The sequence below is a fragment of the Astyanax mexicanus genome, chromosome 8, assembly GCF_023375975.1.
Source record: "Astyanax mexicanus isolate ESR-SI-001 chromosome 8, AstMex3_surface, whole genome shotgun sequence".
Taxonomy (NCBI): domain Eukaryota; kingdom Metazoa; phylum Chordata; class Actinopteri; order Characiformes; family Acestrorhamphidae; genus Astyanax; species Astyanax mexicanus.
Genome location: NC_064415.1, coordinates 32,550,233 through 32,566,329, shown reverse-complemented (window position 1 = coordinate 32,566,329; position 16,097 = coordinate 32,550,233). Strand labels below are relative to the sequence as shown.

General features: G+C 35.3%; 1 protein-coding gene across 1 annotated transcript in view; it reads right to left on the bottom strand.

Annotated features, from left to right (window-relative positions):
* Nucleotides 1–7,667, bottom strand: part of pde5ab (phosphodiesterase 5A, cGMP-specific, b) — a 93,818-nt gene extending 86,151 nt beyond the window's left edge. Inside the window, exon 1 of the mRNA XM_049482727.1 lies at nt 7,475–7,667. Coding sequence (XP_049338684.1) covers nt 7,475–7,479 — 5 coding nt within the window. The 5' untranslated portion in view covers nt 7,480–7,667. The remainder of the gene's footprint in view (nt 1–7,474) is intronic.
* Nucleotides 7,668–16,097: the final 8,430 nt, after the last annotated feature.

Genomic DNA, 16,097 nt, shown 5'->3' with positions numbered 1-16,097 from the left:
GCCACACAGACAGAGTGTTTACTGGTGTTTAGTGTTGGAGTTATTATTTAAACTCTTGTAAATTTGAACTTGTGTTTAATACCCTTAATTCCGCAAGAAACAGTAAATGAGCAGGTTTCTCAATACTTGTATAAATACTGTATATTGTATTAATGCCTCGGTTTTTGTGACATAGCAAAAATAATTTGAAAGTGAATTTTTGTAAGTGAATGGTGAATTTTTGGTGAATGAATGAAAACTTTTGATATTTTTACTGTTTAAAGTTTACATACTTGTCATGACTGGACAGATGAAATAAACTGACTTTATTATATAAAGGGTTGATACAAAGAGTAATCAGAACGAGTAGGATAAACACTTGTAAACATCAGCAATTAAGGTTAAACATATCAATAATCAGAGACAGTTCAAGGGTCAAACACTGCAAGGCAATTTCAGAGGGTAGGTGACAATAAGGGTCGAAAAAGTACAGAAGCAAGAACACGGGAGAGTCAACAGATAAACCAAACAATACTACATATATAGTGGGGGTTAACAGGTGAATTCAATACTCAGGTGATTGACTTAGTGACCAGTAGTGCTGTGTGCAGTGTCATGTGATTGCATGATGATGGATTAAAGTCAGTGTGAGGTCTATTCTGGGTCTCATAGTCATTAAGTGATTAAACAAATGTTTTTTTTTTTTCATGATAGGCTCTTTTACTGGACTGAGCAGATCCAGAATGCTCTCTGTTATTCAAACTTCACCGTATTCATCAGGTATCTTCCTTTCCACAATGGAATGAAAACAAAGCAATCCAACGTGTTTGGACCTTCAGGCAGCAGACACAACAACTCCAGCATCTCCTCTCACTCAGATTCACTGTTTCTGAAATAAACCAAAGTTACCATAAAAGGGAAATGCCAGCAATTTGTCAATAAATCTGTCAGCCAGGGCATAAAACTCACTATATAATGTGAAGGCTTAAGTACAGCTCAAAACAACATCTTTAGCAATGAGACATATTGAGGTCATAGGAAAGTTTGGACAGTTTTCTGGACTGAAAAGAGTTACTGAAAAATAAAACTCATACATGGTTTAGACAGATCCATCCATCCATCCATTCATCTAATAATAACTTTATAATAAGTGTTGTAATAACTGTGTAGTTACACATTAATAACCCACATAATAACTACTGCTGAAGTACACATTGTTACAGATTAATTATAGTTATACAGGTTATGTAATCACACATGTTATAATCAATTTTGACTATAAAAATAGAATAGTGTTTTAGTGAATAGTGAATTTTCACATGTAATAGTATGAGTCAGCAATAGGTGGCCCAAGAGCCAGATGTGGCCCACAAGCATAAAACATTTGGCTCGTGAGGTTGTTTGAACTGTAATGAACAATAATGAAAAAAATAAAACATAAATAAAATGCTTCTCAGGTAAACTTTTGTGTACATTTCTCCCTGTCTCTCTGTCGCACTCGGCGTGATTTTAGTTTCTGCCCGTTATTGGGCTCCCTATCTCCTTATAAGGGCATTTTTTCGCGGCCGTGTGCGAATTTACTAGCCGGGGTTCGATCCTGCGTGAGAAGCCGAGCGTTTATTTATTTTTTTTCCCTTTCTTCTGAGGTTTATCTGCTTTGAGATCAACTGTTCTGCAATTGGGTTCAACAACCCTCCAAGACACGTAATGGCTTGGAAAATATCGTGACTTAACTGCCATATGTAATTAAAGCTGTGATTGTTTTTAAATACTAAATATCATTATTCTGGTTTTATTTTGGGAAGATGGACAAAACTATTTTGCTATTTCTAACTGACCTTTATACTCATGTGTATTACATAACCTGTACAACTGTAATTAATCTGTATCAGTGTGTACTTCTCCACTAGATACACTGTTATTACATGGTTTGTTAATGTGTAACTACACAGTTTTTAGTGACACTTGAAAATGAAATAAAAAGGTGTTGTTTTACTGTCTTATCTGTCTTGCTATGTAGCTGCGATGTTAGTCTCTAATATTTTGATATATATTTATCATATCATAGTGCTTATGACATTTAGTTTTATTTAGTATTAGCTTAAAGGTGAGGTTCAGTTTTCACAGAAAACCTGCACTTGCTGCACAGTTTCAAACACTGTACGCTTCACATATCCTCATCACAATATTCAACATGCTTGTCATTTTTGTATTGTATTATAAAGGATTTGATGCACATATACTGATATATTGATGATCCACAGAGAGGATCAGCAGCAAAACAACTGTTGGCAGCAGCGTGGTGTGCAGTCAGCGTGAGCGGGTGCGGAACTAAGTGCAATAGGATGGAACAAATGTTCCTTTGAGTCAGACATAAACACTCTCACGACCTAGACCTCCCTAGAGTGAAGGCCGCTATCGTGGGAGCCCGGCTTTTTTAGCCTTGTGCGAAGATGTGTGCAAATATTTACAAATGCTCTTTCATGTTAAGCAGCCTCTGCCACACTTACACCCAAATGCTGGCTAACAGACAAAGCTAAGTGCAGAGAAATCAGATTCAAGCTGATGCTGCGTTCATGTGGAGTTCCTGACTGGGAAGTTGCACATGAACATGAACCCTGTGGCAACATAGCAATTGACTAACTAACATGAATTAATGCATTAGTTACTATGAATAAGACATGAGGTAACACATTAACAAAGCGTAGGTAATGTTAATTAAACATGGAACTACAGCATTAATTAATGTTACTTTCACATTACAAGTGAATAATTTGTTAAAATGAACAATAAATCATATACTTTATTAATGTTAGGTAAACAAGTAACAACTGCATTAGTTAATCTTCTTGTCATTTCTTTGTGTGCTGCAATTATGCATACGGTAATCATTAAATACTTATTAATTAAATAATAATCTGGATAGTGCTTAAGCTTCATTTCATCATATATATGTGTGAGTGTTAGAATTCAACTTACATGTAGAAATTGTAAATATAAACCACGATTTACAGATGTTAATAATGCTTAACAAAGGCATTATTGGTTAAACATTACTAAGCACTTATATAGCTCTGTTCAGTAAAATAAATAAATATACCTGATGAAAAGTGAAATTGAAATAATTCTAATATATGTACACATGTATTATCCAAGTAAAAAAATGTAAAATATATAATATTATATTAGTTAACTGTCATTAGTAAACAAAACAAGTAACTGGCTACCATTGCATGAGTGTTATCACAGCCAAATATATTTATAACTAATATTAATTTAATACATATTTAATCATGACTGTAGGCATAACTGCAGCATACTGTATAAGCAAATGACAAAAAGAGCAGATGTTATTTCTTTAACTAACAACTAGTTAACACTATTAATGAAGTGTCTGATTTATTGTTCATCTGAACAAATGCTTCACTTGTAACTTTAGTTCATGTTAAAATAACATTAATTAATGCCGTAGTTCTGTGTTTAACTAACATTACCTAAGCTTTGTTATTGTATTACCTCATGTCTTATTCATAGTAAGTAATGCATTCATTTATGTTAGTTAGTCAACACTTAATGTAGAGTGTTTCCAAATTTTGATTAATGCACCTTCCCATATCATACAGTTTTTTATTTACTTATATATAATAAATAAAAATTTGTTATGTTGTATAGAATGTTTTATATATATATATATATATATCATATATTATGTTACATTGCATATTTATGTTCAATGCAATGAGACATACAAGTGGGTCATAAATAAAAATATGGATACTGTTTGTGTAAGAATATGAAAAGATATATATTTGGCTGTTTATATTTTATATACTATATTCTTTCCTTTTTGCCTTTTGTGCAGTAAGACTTAGACTAAGACTTAGTGAATTAGAGTAATCATGAAGAAGCAGTGGTTCTGTCTTATCTCTGGTCCTGGTGAAGACCTCTGTCTACAACTTCAAATGTTCTGGGTGCTTCTTGCTCTAAAACACTTGATACAATTTATCAGCTTGTGATCAAAATTCAAAAAATAATTTTACATTTTTTATAACTATATCCACAGGGATGGCCAAGCTTCCAAAAAGTATAGTTTTCCTCCCAAAAAGTATAATTCATGACATACCATAGGTTGGGGTTGGTGTAGTGCTGTTGCAAGTGAGCTACCACATAATGTGGGAGACTGGGGTTCAATTCCTAGTCGCTACACTCCTAATGCTATATTGACCCACCACTGTAATAGAAATAACCTTGTAAATGACTCTGGATAAGAGTATCCACTAAATGCCATGCCATAAAGTCATCATAGCTAGTAGGAAAATGTGAGGGATAAATCGTCGAATAATTTAAACAGACAAACTGTCCCTCACACTGTGCCAAAAATTCTTAATGAACGGACCAATAAAAACTCTTTAAAATGACCTGAAATAACTCTTTTTACATTGACTTCCATTGAAAGTTTACAAGCTTTTTTCTCTCTCCTATAAAGTTGCTGTTTTGGAGATAAGCGTTTTTCATTGGACAGCGACGAAATATGATTCCAGAGGAGTAACTAGGATGTCATTCTTAGGTTGGGTATTTGGTTTATTTGGCAACAAGTAACAAAAAATGCTTTTCCTAAAAAGGTATGCAAACAAAGTTTGTAGATACATTTTGAGAAAGCAGTTTTTATTTTTTAGGAGGTTAATGAGGTTTTTAACATATGAAAAAAATATTTAAACCCTATAAAGATAATCTTAGATTTTGTGATGATTTAATGAAAAGTGTTCGTATACAGTAGAGAGGAAAGCAATACACCAGGCAGTCGGCAATTAAGTTTGGCTGTGGGCCAGATTTTCCTAGCCATTACGTGACGGGTCACAAAAAAAAAATCTGTTTTGGAAAATCAAGTGTAATGGGATGGAGTGCTACAGACTAGTAGCTCTTTGACCCAGAGGGTTGTTGAACCCAATTGCAGAACAGTTAAATTCAAAGCAGGTAAAAAAGACAAAAAAAAAAGAATAAATAAATAAACACCGCTCTTCACACAGGATCGAACCCTGGTCATCAGGGTCGCGGTCCAATAGTGAATTGGGACACAATAGTGAATTGGGACACAATAGTGAATTGGGACACAATAGTGAATTGGGACGCTGCCCCAACTAGTGATTTGGGACACAGCCATGGATAAACGCCCTTATAAGGAGATAGGGAGCCCAAGAACGGGCAGAAAAACGAGAACGGGAGGAAACTAAAGTCACCCTGAGCGTGACAGAAAGGGACAGGGGAGGAATATAAACTAAAGCTCACCAGACTTTACTTAAAAAGATTTTATTTAAACAAAAAATGAATTATCATTCGTTATAGTTCAAACAACCTTACAGGCCAGAGGTTTTATGCTTGTGGGCCACATCTGGCCCACGGGCCGCCTATTGCCAACCCCTGCTATACACTATATGTGTATACTGCATTTTAAGTGAAGCATTTGTCCTATTTCTTTGAGTTTGGGCCAATGCTTTTAACACAGTGCTTGTTCTTTTCTATGTGAGTTTGACACAGCGTTTGCACGCTTCTCTGAGCAACACTAGTTTTCCATAACTCATGTAAAATCACTGTAGTGATTGCTTCCAATAAGTTCATTATGAACTGGAAACACCAAATTTTGGATATACAAAGCAAAAGCTAGCAGATTTAGATCTAGCAATATTCATTACATGGTCGTTTTTACTGCATGGGCAGAAAATTCACCTGGGTGGGTATTTCTTAACTCTTGGTGGCCAATGCTTACCTCAGCCCACCCATAGATATGCCAGAGTTTGAAACACACAAGTTCAAACGTTCAACATGGCGAAGAGAAAACACATTGGGTGGGATATTGGGGGAAATAAGAAGTTTATACACTGACAATTTTACCAAGTTTTCCCACCTACACAGAATGGAGAGGTCTGTAATTTATTTTTTATCATAGGTACACTTAAACTGTGAGAGACATAATCTAAAAAATGCAGAAAATTACATTGTTTGTTTTTTTAAACAGTCAATTTGCATTTTATTGCATGAAATAAGTATTTACAGGAATATAATATAGATTAAAAAAAAAGAATATTCAAGCTGACTCTTTGAAACTTTAAAATTTAAGGTGGTAGCATTAAGGTCTCTCTCACTTCTCCCCATGCTCAGGCCCAAAGGAGAAAAAAAGGTTACAAAAAAAGTCTGGAAAAAGTTACATTTTTAAAGCTTTCTAAAGCAAGTAATTTCTAAAGCTTTGTTACTCCAGCAGACCACAGTGAGAGCTATTATTTACAAATGGAGAAAACATGAAAAATAGCTAAATAGCGGCTATGCTAATAGCATGAGGACGCTGAGCACATTCTAGGGATTTTTCCAAAATTTGTATTTTAAAAATGAACCAATAAGATCTAAGAATTAATTTAGGTAACCGGACAGAGCATTGAGATTGACCTCCTCAGTCATAGTTAAAGTGAGATCAAATATACAGAAACATAAATGAGGGAACTTAATTTTGGTCTTCAGAAGAAACAGCTGATGTCCCTTCCTGTTGTAGATGTGACTTGCAAAATGTTCCAGATGTTTCAGATGATCAGGGTAATGTGTTACAGTAACAGGACACAACTAAAATGTGTATTTTATCTTAAATATTATGGATTGATTATAAAAAAAAAAAATTAAGCATAGATGGGATTTGCAGTCACACAACAATGCAAAAACAAAATACATCTCTATTAATTATATTTCATGGTAAAATTTAAAGTTAGACAGTGGGAACAGTCAACAAATGCTATTTTGCTATATTTTCAGTGTTGTAAGTAGTTTTTATTTATTTATTTTTTTTAATTACATATCTTACTTTTGCAATTAGATCAATGTACAACACACTATGCTTAATAAAATAAAATGTATTTTTAAGTAATTTTGTGTGCACATTTATACATGTCATTTCCTGGGGACAGAAATGGTACCCATAAAGCTAATGCATGTTTCCCAAGAAGTTCATCAGAACGAACCTTGCGTCCTTCACTCCGACAAAACAGCCTTAAACGTGACATGCTCACAATTCTGACTTCACAAGTGAAAATAAGTAGGTTCCTCCTACCAGCACATACGAACACAGCAAGATGTGAGGTCCTGAACCAGCAGGCCCGTGTTCAGGCAGGTGGGAAAAACTCAACCTTACATTGCTCAGGTTCCTTCCTCACATAAATCAGGAGGAAGCGAATAACAGTGATAACAGTGAATGACTTGTTTTCATATGTTTTGCATTCCAGATACCGAACGTCAGGACTCTACGGATAAATGTTCGGCTCTTATGTGTTAACTCTGGGCTGCTGATCCTATGGAAGGCCTAACTCTCACATTGGTCACCAGAAACTATGTACACAGGCCTTAGCTTTATTGCTAATGTAGTTATAGTTAGGTAATCCCTTCATTCAGCCTTCTTTTTGTCACTAAAAAGGTATGCAAAACAAATCAGCAGTGCTCCCATTATGTTCAGACTCACCCCATGATGAAGATTCATATCAGATCCACAGCTCTGCCCCTTCAGATAACCCAGTTTCTTCTTTAAAAAAAAAAACTCTCTTTGTTTCTTTCCTCCTTTCTTTCTCTTTCTCTCTCTCTCTCCTCTTTAGACTTTCCTTCTGTGACAGAGGCTCCTGCTAGACTGGCTTTTATTTATGTCCTTTTTTGGGACTGCAGGAGATGGGGTTTGCAGAATTACTCTCAGGCTATTACGGAGAAGAAAACTCCCCCCAGTCTAAGCCTACTGGGAGGGCTTTGCACTGTCTTTGACTCTCCACTGAGCCATCAGACCAGTGTGTGTGTGTTTATAAGTGTGTATGAGTGACTGACTGCCTCTGTGTGTGTGTGATGACGATTTCCGCTAAAAATGATAATAATAAACACATGAATATGTGTCCGTTTATTTATCTTCCCACTTTTTCATCTTTCTTTATTTATTTGAGTTATTTTTTACTTTTTACTTGAGTGGAGTCTCATCTCCAGCACACACAGTTCTGCAACTGGTCACTAAGTGGACTAAGTGGAGCAGGTTGCCTCCACCAGGCCACTGGGATCCAGCATGGAAAAACTCCCGGTGCCCTTTGCATGTAGCACCTCAAGTTAACTAGACTCTTGGGTCCAGCAGAGGTAAACAAACATGTAGAGAAAAAAACAGAAAACAGGGCCAGGCCTAAGCTCATGAGAGTTACAATCCAATGAGGATTTTGTTGTTTGTTACAGAACATGCAAGATCAAATTGACTTTGGGACAGATTTTAATTGGAAATTCACAAATTCAATTCAACAGTTTGTTGTCAAATGTGACACTTGTCCAGAAGGCCTGGTGTCATGGTGAGGGGTGCAATTTTTTGCTTGATTTCAGATCATCTATGACATCTAGGACATCTAGGGGTCAGCAATTAAGTTTGGCTGCGGGGGCCAGAGCCATTAAAAGGCAGGCCACAAAATAAAACAATTCTGTTTTGGAAAATGAAGTGTGATGGGATGGAGTGCTACAGACTAGTAGCTCTCCAGCCCAGAGGGTTGTTGAACCCAATTGCAGAACAGTTTATCTCAAAGCAGGTAAACCCAAGAAGTAAGGAAAAGTAAATAAATAAACACACTGTGTGGTCAGGGTCGCGGTCCAACACATTATCGTCAAACAATTCGGGGCTGCTGGAAAATTATTCCGGGCTAAAGCCCCAGAAGCCCAGGCCAGGCGACGCCCCTGTTTGTTAGCCTCTATGCTACTCACTAGTGTTATGAATCCCAATCAAACATTCATATTTTAAAATATACATTTATATTTATTAGTTCATAGGAAATAAAGCTTGAATAAAATAATTTTCCATTTATTAAAATGATTTAATTGGAGGGGGGCAGTGCGCTCATGTGCGCTGACTCGGCAGAACAGTGTAAAGGCAGCATCAGATTCCTAGTTAAAGGAATTAAAGTTATTAAAGTTAGCTTTAATAACACATAGTCAATTATATTATACAGTCCCTTTCAAAAGTATTGCCAATTACTACCAATGAAATACTGTATACTATACTGGTCTATCTTAAAGCTAAAGGATATTGTGCACTATTTTGAAATTTGCTTTTCATGGTTTCTCCTCTAAAGCTATATTTGGCAGCCTGGCATCGCTACTGAAAGTTTCTGCATTTTACATTGTCTGTACTTTACGTTGTTTGGGAGACACAAATGCCTGTACATCACTCTGTTCTCTGACAGTGTAATTCTTTAAACACAAAGCACTTAACTTTAGGACACAGGCTCTGAAACCAAAGCGGAGAGAAGTTATAAAGTCCTTCCGTCAAACTCCGCGTGCAAATTATAGGGGTATCGTTTGACTTGGAGCCTCTAGGATGTTGAACCCACTCCAGTGCCAAGGAAAACGGCGCTCTTCGCCAATGAAGCAATCTCAGCTGTTTTAAACGAATAGATACAAAATAAATGGAAAGAAAGTAAAAGAGATTATAATTAAAAGTACATCACATGCTTAGCACTTGTAGGACTGCGTGTGAGAGATGTTGATATCAGTTGTTAAACACAACTCCAGCTCCAAAAAAGTTGGACCGCTGTGTAAAATGTACTTAAGTATAAATACAAAGAGAATGCAATTATGCGCGAATCTCAGTGTCACGCAGGCCAGACGTGAGGTAGACACATGCAGATATTGAGCATAAGGGTTTTTAATCAAGTGGTTAAGCTTACATGATTTACATGAACTGTAAAAAGGGCAAGGCAAAAGAGGAGTAAAAACACGAAAAAGAGTTGGCAACAAAAAGGCAACAAACAAAAGTAATGCTTGGTAGAAGAGCTAGAAACTAGATTCAACACCCAGCGAGGAGCTACTGAAAACAAGGGGTATATATACAGGTATATAAACAGGTGTGGGCAATCAGATGCTCGGGAAGCAGGAACACCGTAGCATCACATGATCAGCAGAGTCAGGGAAGTTCAGTGTGAGTGCATGCTGGGAATTGGAGTCTTTGTTGATATGTTTAGAGTCCAGAGCTGAGACATAGACCAATACTTTACTTACAATCGAACACAGAGCAAACATTTATCAGCAAAAAAAATAAATAAAATGAACTGCTTGGATTTTTGCACCAGGAGTGGCATAAAATTATCCAAAAGCAGTGTGTAAGACTGGTGGAGGAGAACATGCCAAGATGCATGAAAATTGAAATTAAAAACCAGGGTTATTCCACCAAATATTGATTTCTGAACTCTTAAAACTTAACAAAAAATTAACAAAAAAAAAAACTTCTGGAGGAGCAATTTGCAACTAACTCACATGACTGGGTATAAAAAAGAACATTATCGAGAGGCAAAGGACAAGTCCAGCAGTCAATACTGGATGCTGGTGTTCTTGAGGACCTCAGGTGGCACTACATTTAAATACAGGCATGATTCTGTACTGAACATCCCTGCATGAGCTAAGAAACACTTCTAAAAATAATTTTCTGTGAACAGACAGAAAATAAAGCAACTATTTATAGCATCTTCTATCAATCATCAATTATTATGCAGCAATGCAGTTTGTATTGATGGTAACAATGTGACTAGTAATCAAATAAATATCTGACCCAATCTGACAGTTTTCCGAGTATCATTCGATACCGATCTGGGATGTTGTATATTTATTTTATGTAACTAAAGTAGAACGTGTAATCACTCGCAAATTAATGAGTAAACGGACCCAATCGTTAATCTTAAAAAGTACTTCTTTAAGTGGATTCTGCTTGCAGTTCAGCACCTTAATTCAACACATTTCTACGTTTTCATTGGCATAGTAGTGAATAAATATTGTTCATTTTCACTTTGCAAAGCTTTTTGGAAAACACTCGCAGAACTGACTCGTTCTTTTCACACCCCTGTGTGAAAATCACACCCCTGATTTTGCGTTCATGTAAATAATACAGCCATGCAGTTGAGATAATATGCGCTGCTAATTAATGCAGTAGTATAATCATTTTATTTTTAGTAACAGTTAAAATAATGAGACATTATGGACTTATTTATTTAGTTTTGTAGTAATTGTGTAATGTTTTATAGTATGTTTAATAAATTAAAATCCATCTGTTTTTTTCTATCATATAAAGTTTCATTTTGTGTTTAGAACTACTGTTTTCTTCAGGTATTGTCTGAACAAATAAAAACACAAAACTGCTGTTTTCCTTAATGTGATTTTTTAAGTCAGCTAAACAAAAAAGATTAAATTGCACCCTTAAATATGGCCAACTAATCACCTCAACTAACTTTATTGAGTTTCTTGTTAAAAGTTGGTCTTACTAAACAATCTGTGTTGGCAAAATGTACAGACTGTAGTTGAACCCTAGTTGAGGCTAAGCAAACTACTTTACACATGCTCAGTTTTACTCTTTAATTACGGGGTCTACAGAGCAATTCTGCAGGGGGTTTTAACCTGATGTTGGTCACATTATTTGCATATTGGGTATGTAATCCCACCTCTCACTCACCATCCGTGTGTAGCAATTCCCCATAGGCTGCCCTCTGTTGGTATTTATTTATTTGTTATATAATAGCTAAGTGCCTTGCCTCAGTGTTTAAGGCTATAAGAGCAAGTTGCTGTGTCTTGTGTAGCTGAGTGTGAGTATATGCTGGCTGGATCCACTTGGTTACATTTGCGTTAATTGCTCTCTTATATGACTGACAATAAGGCAGATATAGTCATAAATCCCCAGTTTCCAGTTGCTAAATGAAATTAACAAAAATATAGTGTTGTATTCACTGGATGATTATGATTAATGCAAAAAATTTAATTGGCACAACTGAATTTTTTTTAGCAAAACTTACCATACACATTTTGCAGAACCTAAATCAGACCAACTAAAAACACATTTAATTTTTAAATCTGTAAAATATAATATTTAAAGTTTTAATTATAAAAAAATAATTATCTGGGCTAAAGATTTCTAGTCGCCACAACTGCCTGTGTTTTTTTTTTACAAAAAATTCTTATGCAGTAAGTTGCCTCGAAAGTTTTCTCAACTTTTTCCTTTTTGCACTGAACCCCTCTGATGATGCCTTTCATTCTGAATTCATGAAAGGCTGTTGAGAAACAGCACTATCAGTTAAACACTTGAAATGCAAGTCTTGACAGCTTGGTTTGTCCTCAAATAACCAAACTAAACAATCTCTTTCTGTCTCTGTTTCTATTCTGAGCCAGAGATCAAGCCGACTGGAGCTGTAGCGACCGTAGTAATTCGGAGAAGGATTACTGTAAGTGTAGGACAACAGTCAGTCTTGGGCCAGCGTTCACTGATGCGACATAAAACAGGTCCTAATTCCATGGAACTCTTGTCTAATGGAATTTATTTACTCGGAACTCGAACAGGCGACTGGGTGGGGGGTGGTGGAGAGGGTTCTACAAACCACAGTCTGAGCTGAGAACAGATTCAAAGCTTTTAAATCAAGTTAATGTTCCTGTCACATCTAGTCATAAAATTCTGGAATACACAGCATTTTTAGTACTAAACTATAAACCCTGTATAACAGTTAGTTTGAACTCAAATTGATAAAGTCTGTTTTAAATAGTAATAGAAAAATGGGATAGTTCCAAAAATTACTCTTGCTCTTGCTTTTTGTTTTAGGTGAACATTTGTGGCAACATATTTATTCATTCTAAGATCTTAGAGATCTCAGTCTGTTGCCATTGGCAGCTTCTTTTGGCTCAGTGTAATTGCATCCTGGATGTGCCCTCCAGTTTCTGACACTCACCGTCAGTGTGTAGTGATTCCCCCCAGGGTATCTGTAAATGTTCTTGATTGGGATTTAAAACTGTTATACTAATAAAACACTAATGTTACAATATTATTAATGACTTCAAGATAATTAGCAATACTGATAATAAACTCATATTTGTTTTGCCATTTGCTTTAAACGTGTGACAGACAGATATTTTGAGCTAGTTTAAGCTTCTGAAGGGCGCGGGTTTAGACTCACATTGGGCTGGATATTTTTGGAGGACCTGGCAACCCTGCAGAGGGACGACGCGGCTCGAGCCCAGCTTCACTTTGCTCTCTGGCAGGGGCATCGCCTGGCCTGGGCTTCCGGGGCTTTAGCCCCGAATAGTTTTCCTGTAGCCCCGAATCGTTTCGCTCAGCTCAGCTGTATTATTAATGAGGAGACAGACCACTGGCCGCTGTGTGAACGGAAAATCTCTTATCGTTAATCAAGGAGCCAGTTCAAGAAAAAAGTTCTGCCTTTCAGGGGAAACAGACAATCAGCTTGCTGGTTTTGCGGAGCGCTGTGGGCTAGTAGAGAATCCCCACCCCTCATGCAGTGCTGATGTTAAACCATATATAAATATATAGCGATTTTTCTAAAAGAAAGGTAACGGAGCTAACCATGTAAACTGTGAGATTGAGTCAAAACACACAGATGATACCGTCTGTGTGAATAATAAATTAATAAAAAAAATGTATATCTGTTTAACTTGCCCTGATCAGCCAATAACTATTTAATTTTCAAATTGTTTTATTAATTTAGGATTGCAGGACTTACTGTAATCTATAATTAACGAAGATTTATTTAGCTAACCAGTTAGCTAGAAGCTGGATGTTGTGGATAGCCAGAATTTAGTACTATACTTAGTTTAAATGAGTTTCTTAACCCTAGTCTCTGCAACTAAAATAGTATGTTTTCCACCAGATCCAACTGATCAGCTAATAAACTACACATCATAGTGTTAAACATTATATATAAGGACACTTATTGTAATATATAACTGGCCTTGGTTGGTCATCGTCGACGTCCACATTAGCGCTGGGCTGAAATAAATCATCCATTACCCTTTCTAAAAGAAATAGAAGGTAGTCATTTGGCACATGGCTCCTAATATCATTAGCTAAAATGGGTAATGGATACTTTAGTTCAGATTTTGCATCCTGTGTACTTTTTTCATGAAAAAAAGTATTTATTAATGTATTTATCCATACAATTATTTGTGTGTGTATTGATTTATTTATATATTTATTTATTTATTCATTTATATGTGCATGTATTTATTTATATGTATGTATGTCATTTTTCGTCCTCCTTAACTAACAAGTCATATAGGACAGCATTATGCAAACTGATTATGAAGTGTTACCTCAGGGGACACGTCGGTAATGCCCAGAGCTGTATAAGTTGCTAGGTGTTATCTGGTGTGAAGGTGAATACTGGCCAGTGTGCTTATGGCAAGCGACATGAATGTTCAGAGTGTGAGGAAGGAGGCCTGATAGTGTTGGATGGCTGATGAATGAAAGTGTATTTTTTTAGTAAAGTATGACACCTGCTGGTGAAAAGATGGTAACGCAATTTAAATGCAAGGACTTTCTCTCTAAAGCAGGGGGGTCCAAACTTTTCTTGTTGGGGTTCAGAAGGAGAAATATATGTGCAGTCACGGGCCACAGACTGTGCAATAAAACAAATAATGAAATATACTACTTAATATATTAACATTAATATAGGCAGGGTTGCCAGATCCAACAAAATATCCAGCCCAAAGTCAGTCTAACCCCCCCCCCCTTCAGAAGCATTACAACTTAGTATTTTGTTAATAAGGATTTTTTTTTAACAATATTGCTATTTATCTTAAAGCCATTAATAATATTGTAACATTAGTGTTTTCTGTTCTTGCCCCTCCTGAACTGTCTTCTCTCCTTTTTAATTTTTTTTTTCATCTTCTGGTGAATTCTGATTATATTGTTAATTTTTTTTTTTTTTTATGCGGCCGTGCTAATTTTTCAAAATAGCCCAAAAAAAATACACTCTGCCACCCACTGAATTTTTGCCTGTGACTGGATTTTCATACAAATCCAATGTGGTGGAAAAACCGCAAACCTGGCAACTCTTACTGTAGTAATAATGAAGAAAGGAAAGGAGGAGCGTTTTAGATTGGGTTTATGTCATAACTGTCATAAGTGTCATAACTGTAAGATCACTTCCCTTATGCAAATGTAATACAATATATATGATATTGCCATATATGAAATTTACAGCCATATGACGTAACATACAGTATGTCCATATTTCTGTATATTAACCTAATAATTGCATATATTGAGATGTATATCTGACCCATAAAAATATAAATGTTTAAATATGTGATACTTATTTGACTGTTTTAATTCAATATATAAGCATTTTAGAAGGTTTTATTTATTTAAAAAAACTACAACACTGCGTGATATTAACTGTTAAAGCATTAATAGAGGTGCTCTGGCTCTTTACTGTCATTTTTTATTCAGAGTAATCCTGAATATTTTGGTTTATCAGAAAGAAAGGGCGTCATCTAGTGGATTAGGACAGAAATGCATGTTGCAGAAATGCTTCTAGGGTGAGGGTCTCTGTGTGTCAGAGCTACAGTATATAAAAAATTGCTTTATTTTATTGTTTAAATGTTTTTCCCTCCCTAAAATACTACATTTAAGAATTTTACATTTCATGGAGTATATCATAGCTTACATTCTACAGTTAAATACATATAAAGTTAACCTAAATAAGATATATATGCTTTTTAAACCCACTGGTAAAGATTCACAAAACTTGTAACACCAGTAATGTTAGTGTAAAATAGGTGTTTGTAATAAACAAAACATAAATCATGCATTATTTCATATTATATTTTGTTGTGTATTCTGTCATGTAAATGAGTTTAAATGTAAAACACAACAAAGATGCAATAAACCTCTGCCAATAATGAAAATATAAGTTATATTAGGGTAAGTATCAGTACAATTTACCTTCTGTCTCAGATAATTAGTTGTTTATTTATTTATTTATTTATTTTTACAAACATTGTAAAACAATAATAATAAAAAAACTGTTTTTTTTTCTGAATAAACACATTATTAACATATTAAAACCCTCTAAAAAATTCCTAAAAGCATTTTTTTCCAAGATTTTTAGGAAATACCAAAAAACATTGACGGTTTTCTTTTAGCTATTTAAAAAAGATCAAATGGTTTAAGAGGATAGTTTATTTTATTTTTTTACAGTAAAGCAATAGAACCAATCAGAAACCTAATTCTAATTCAAAATTCTAAAAAAAAATATTGAAAAGACAAAAAAAAAAACACTATGTTTTGCTGAGGTAAAGTTTAACCC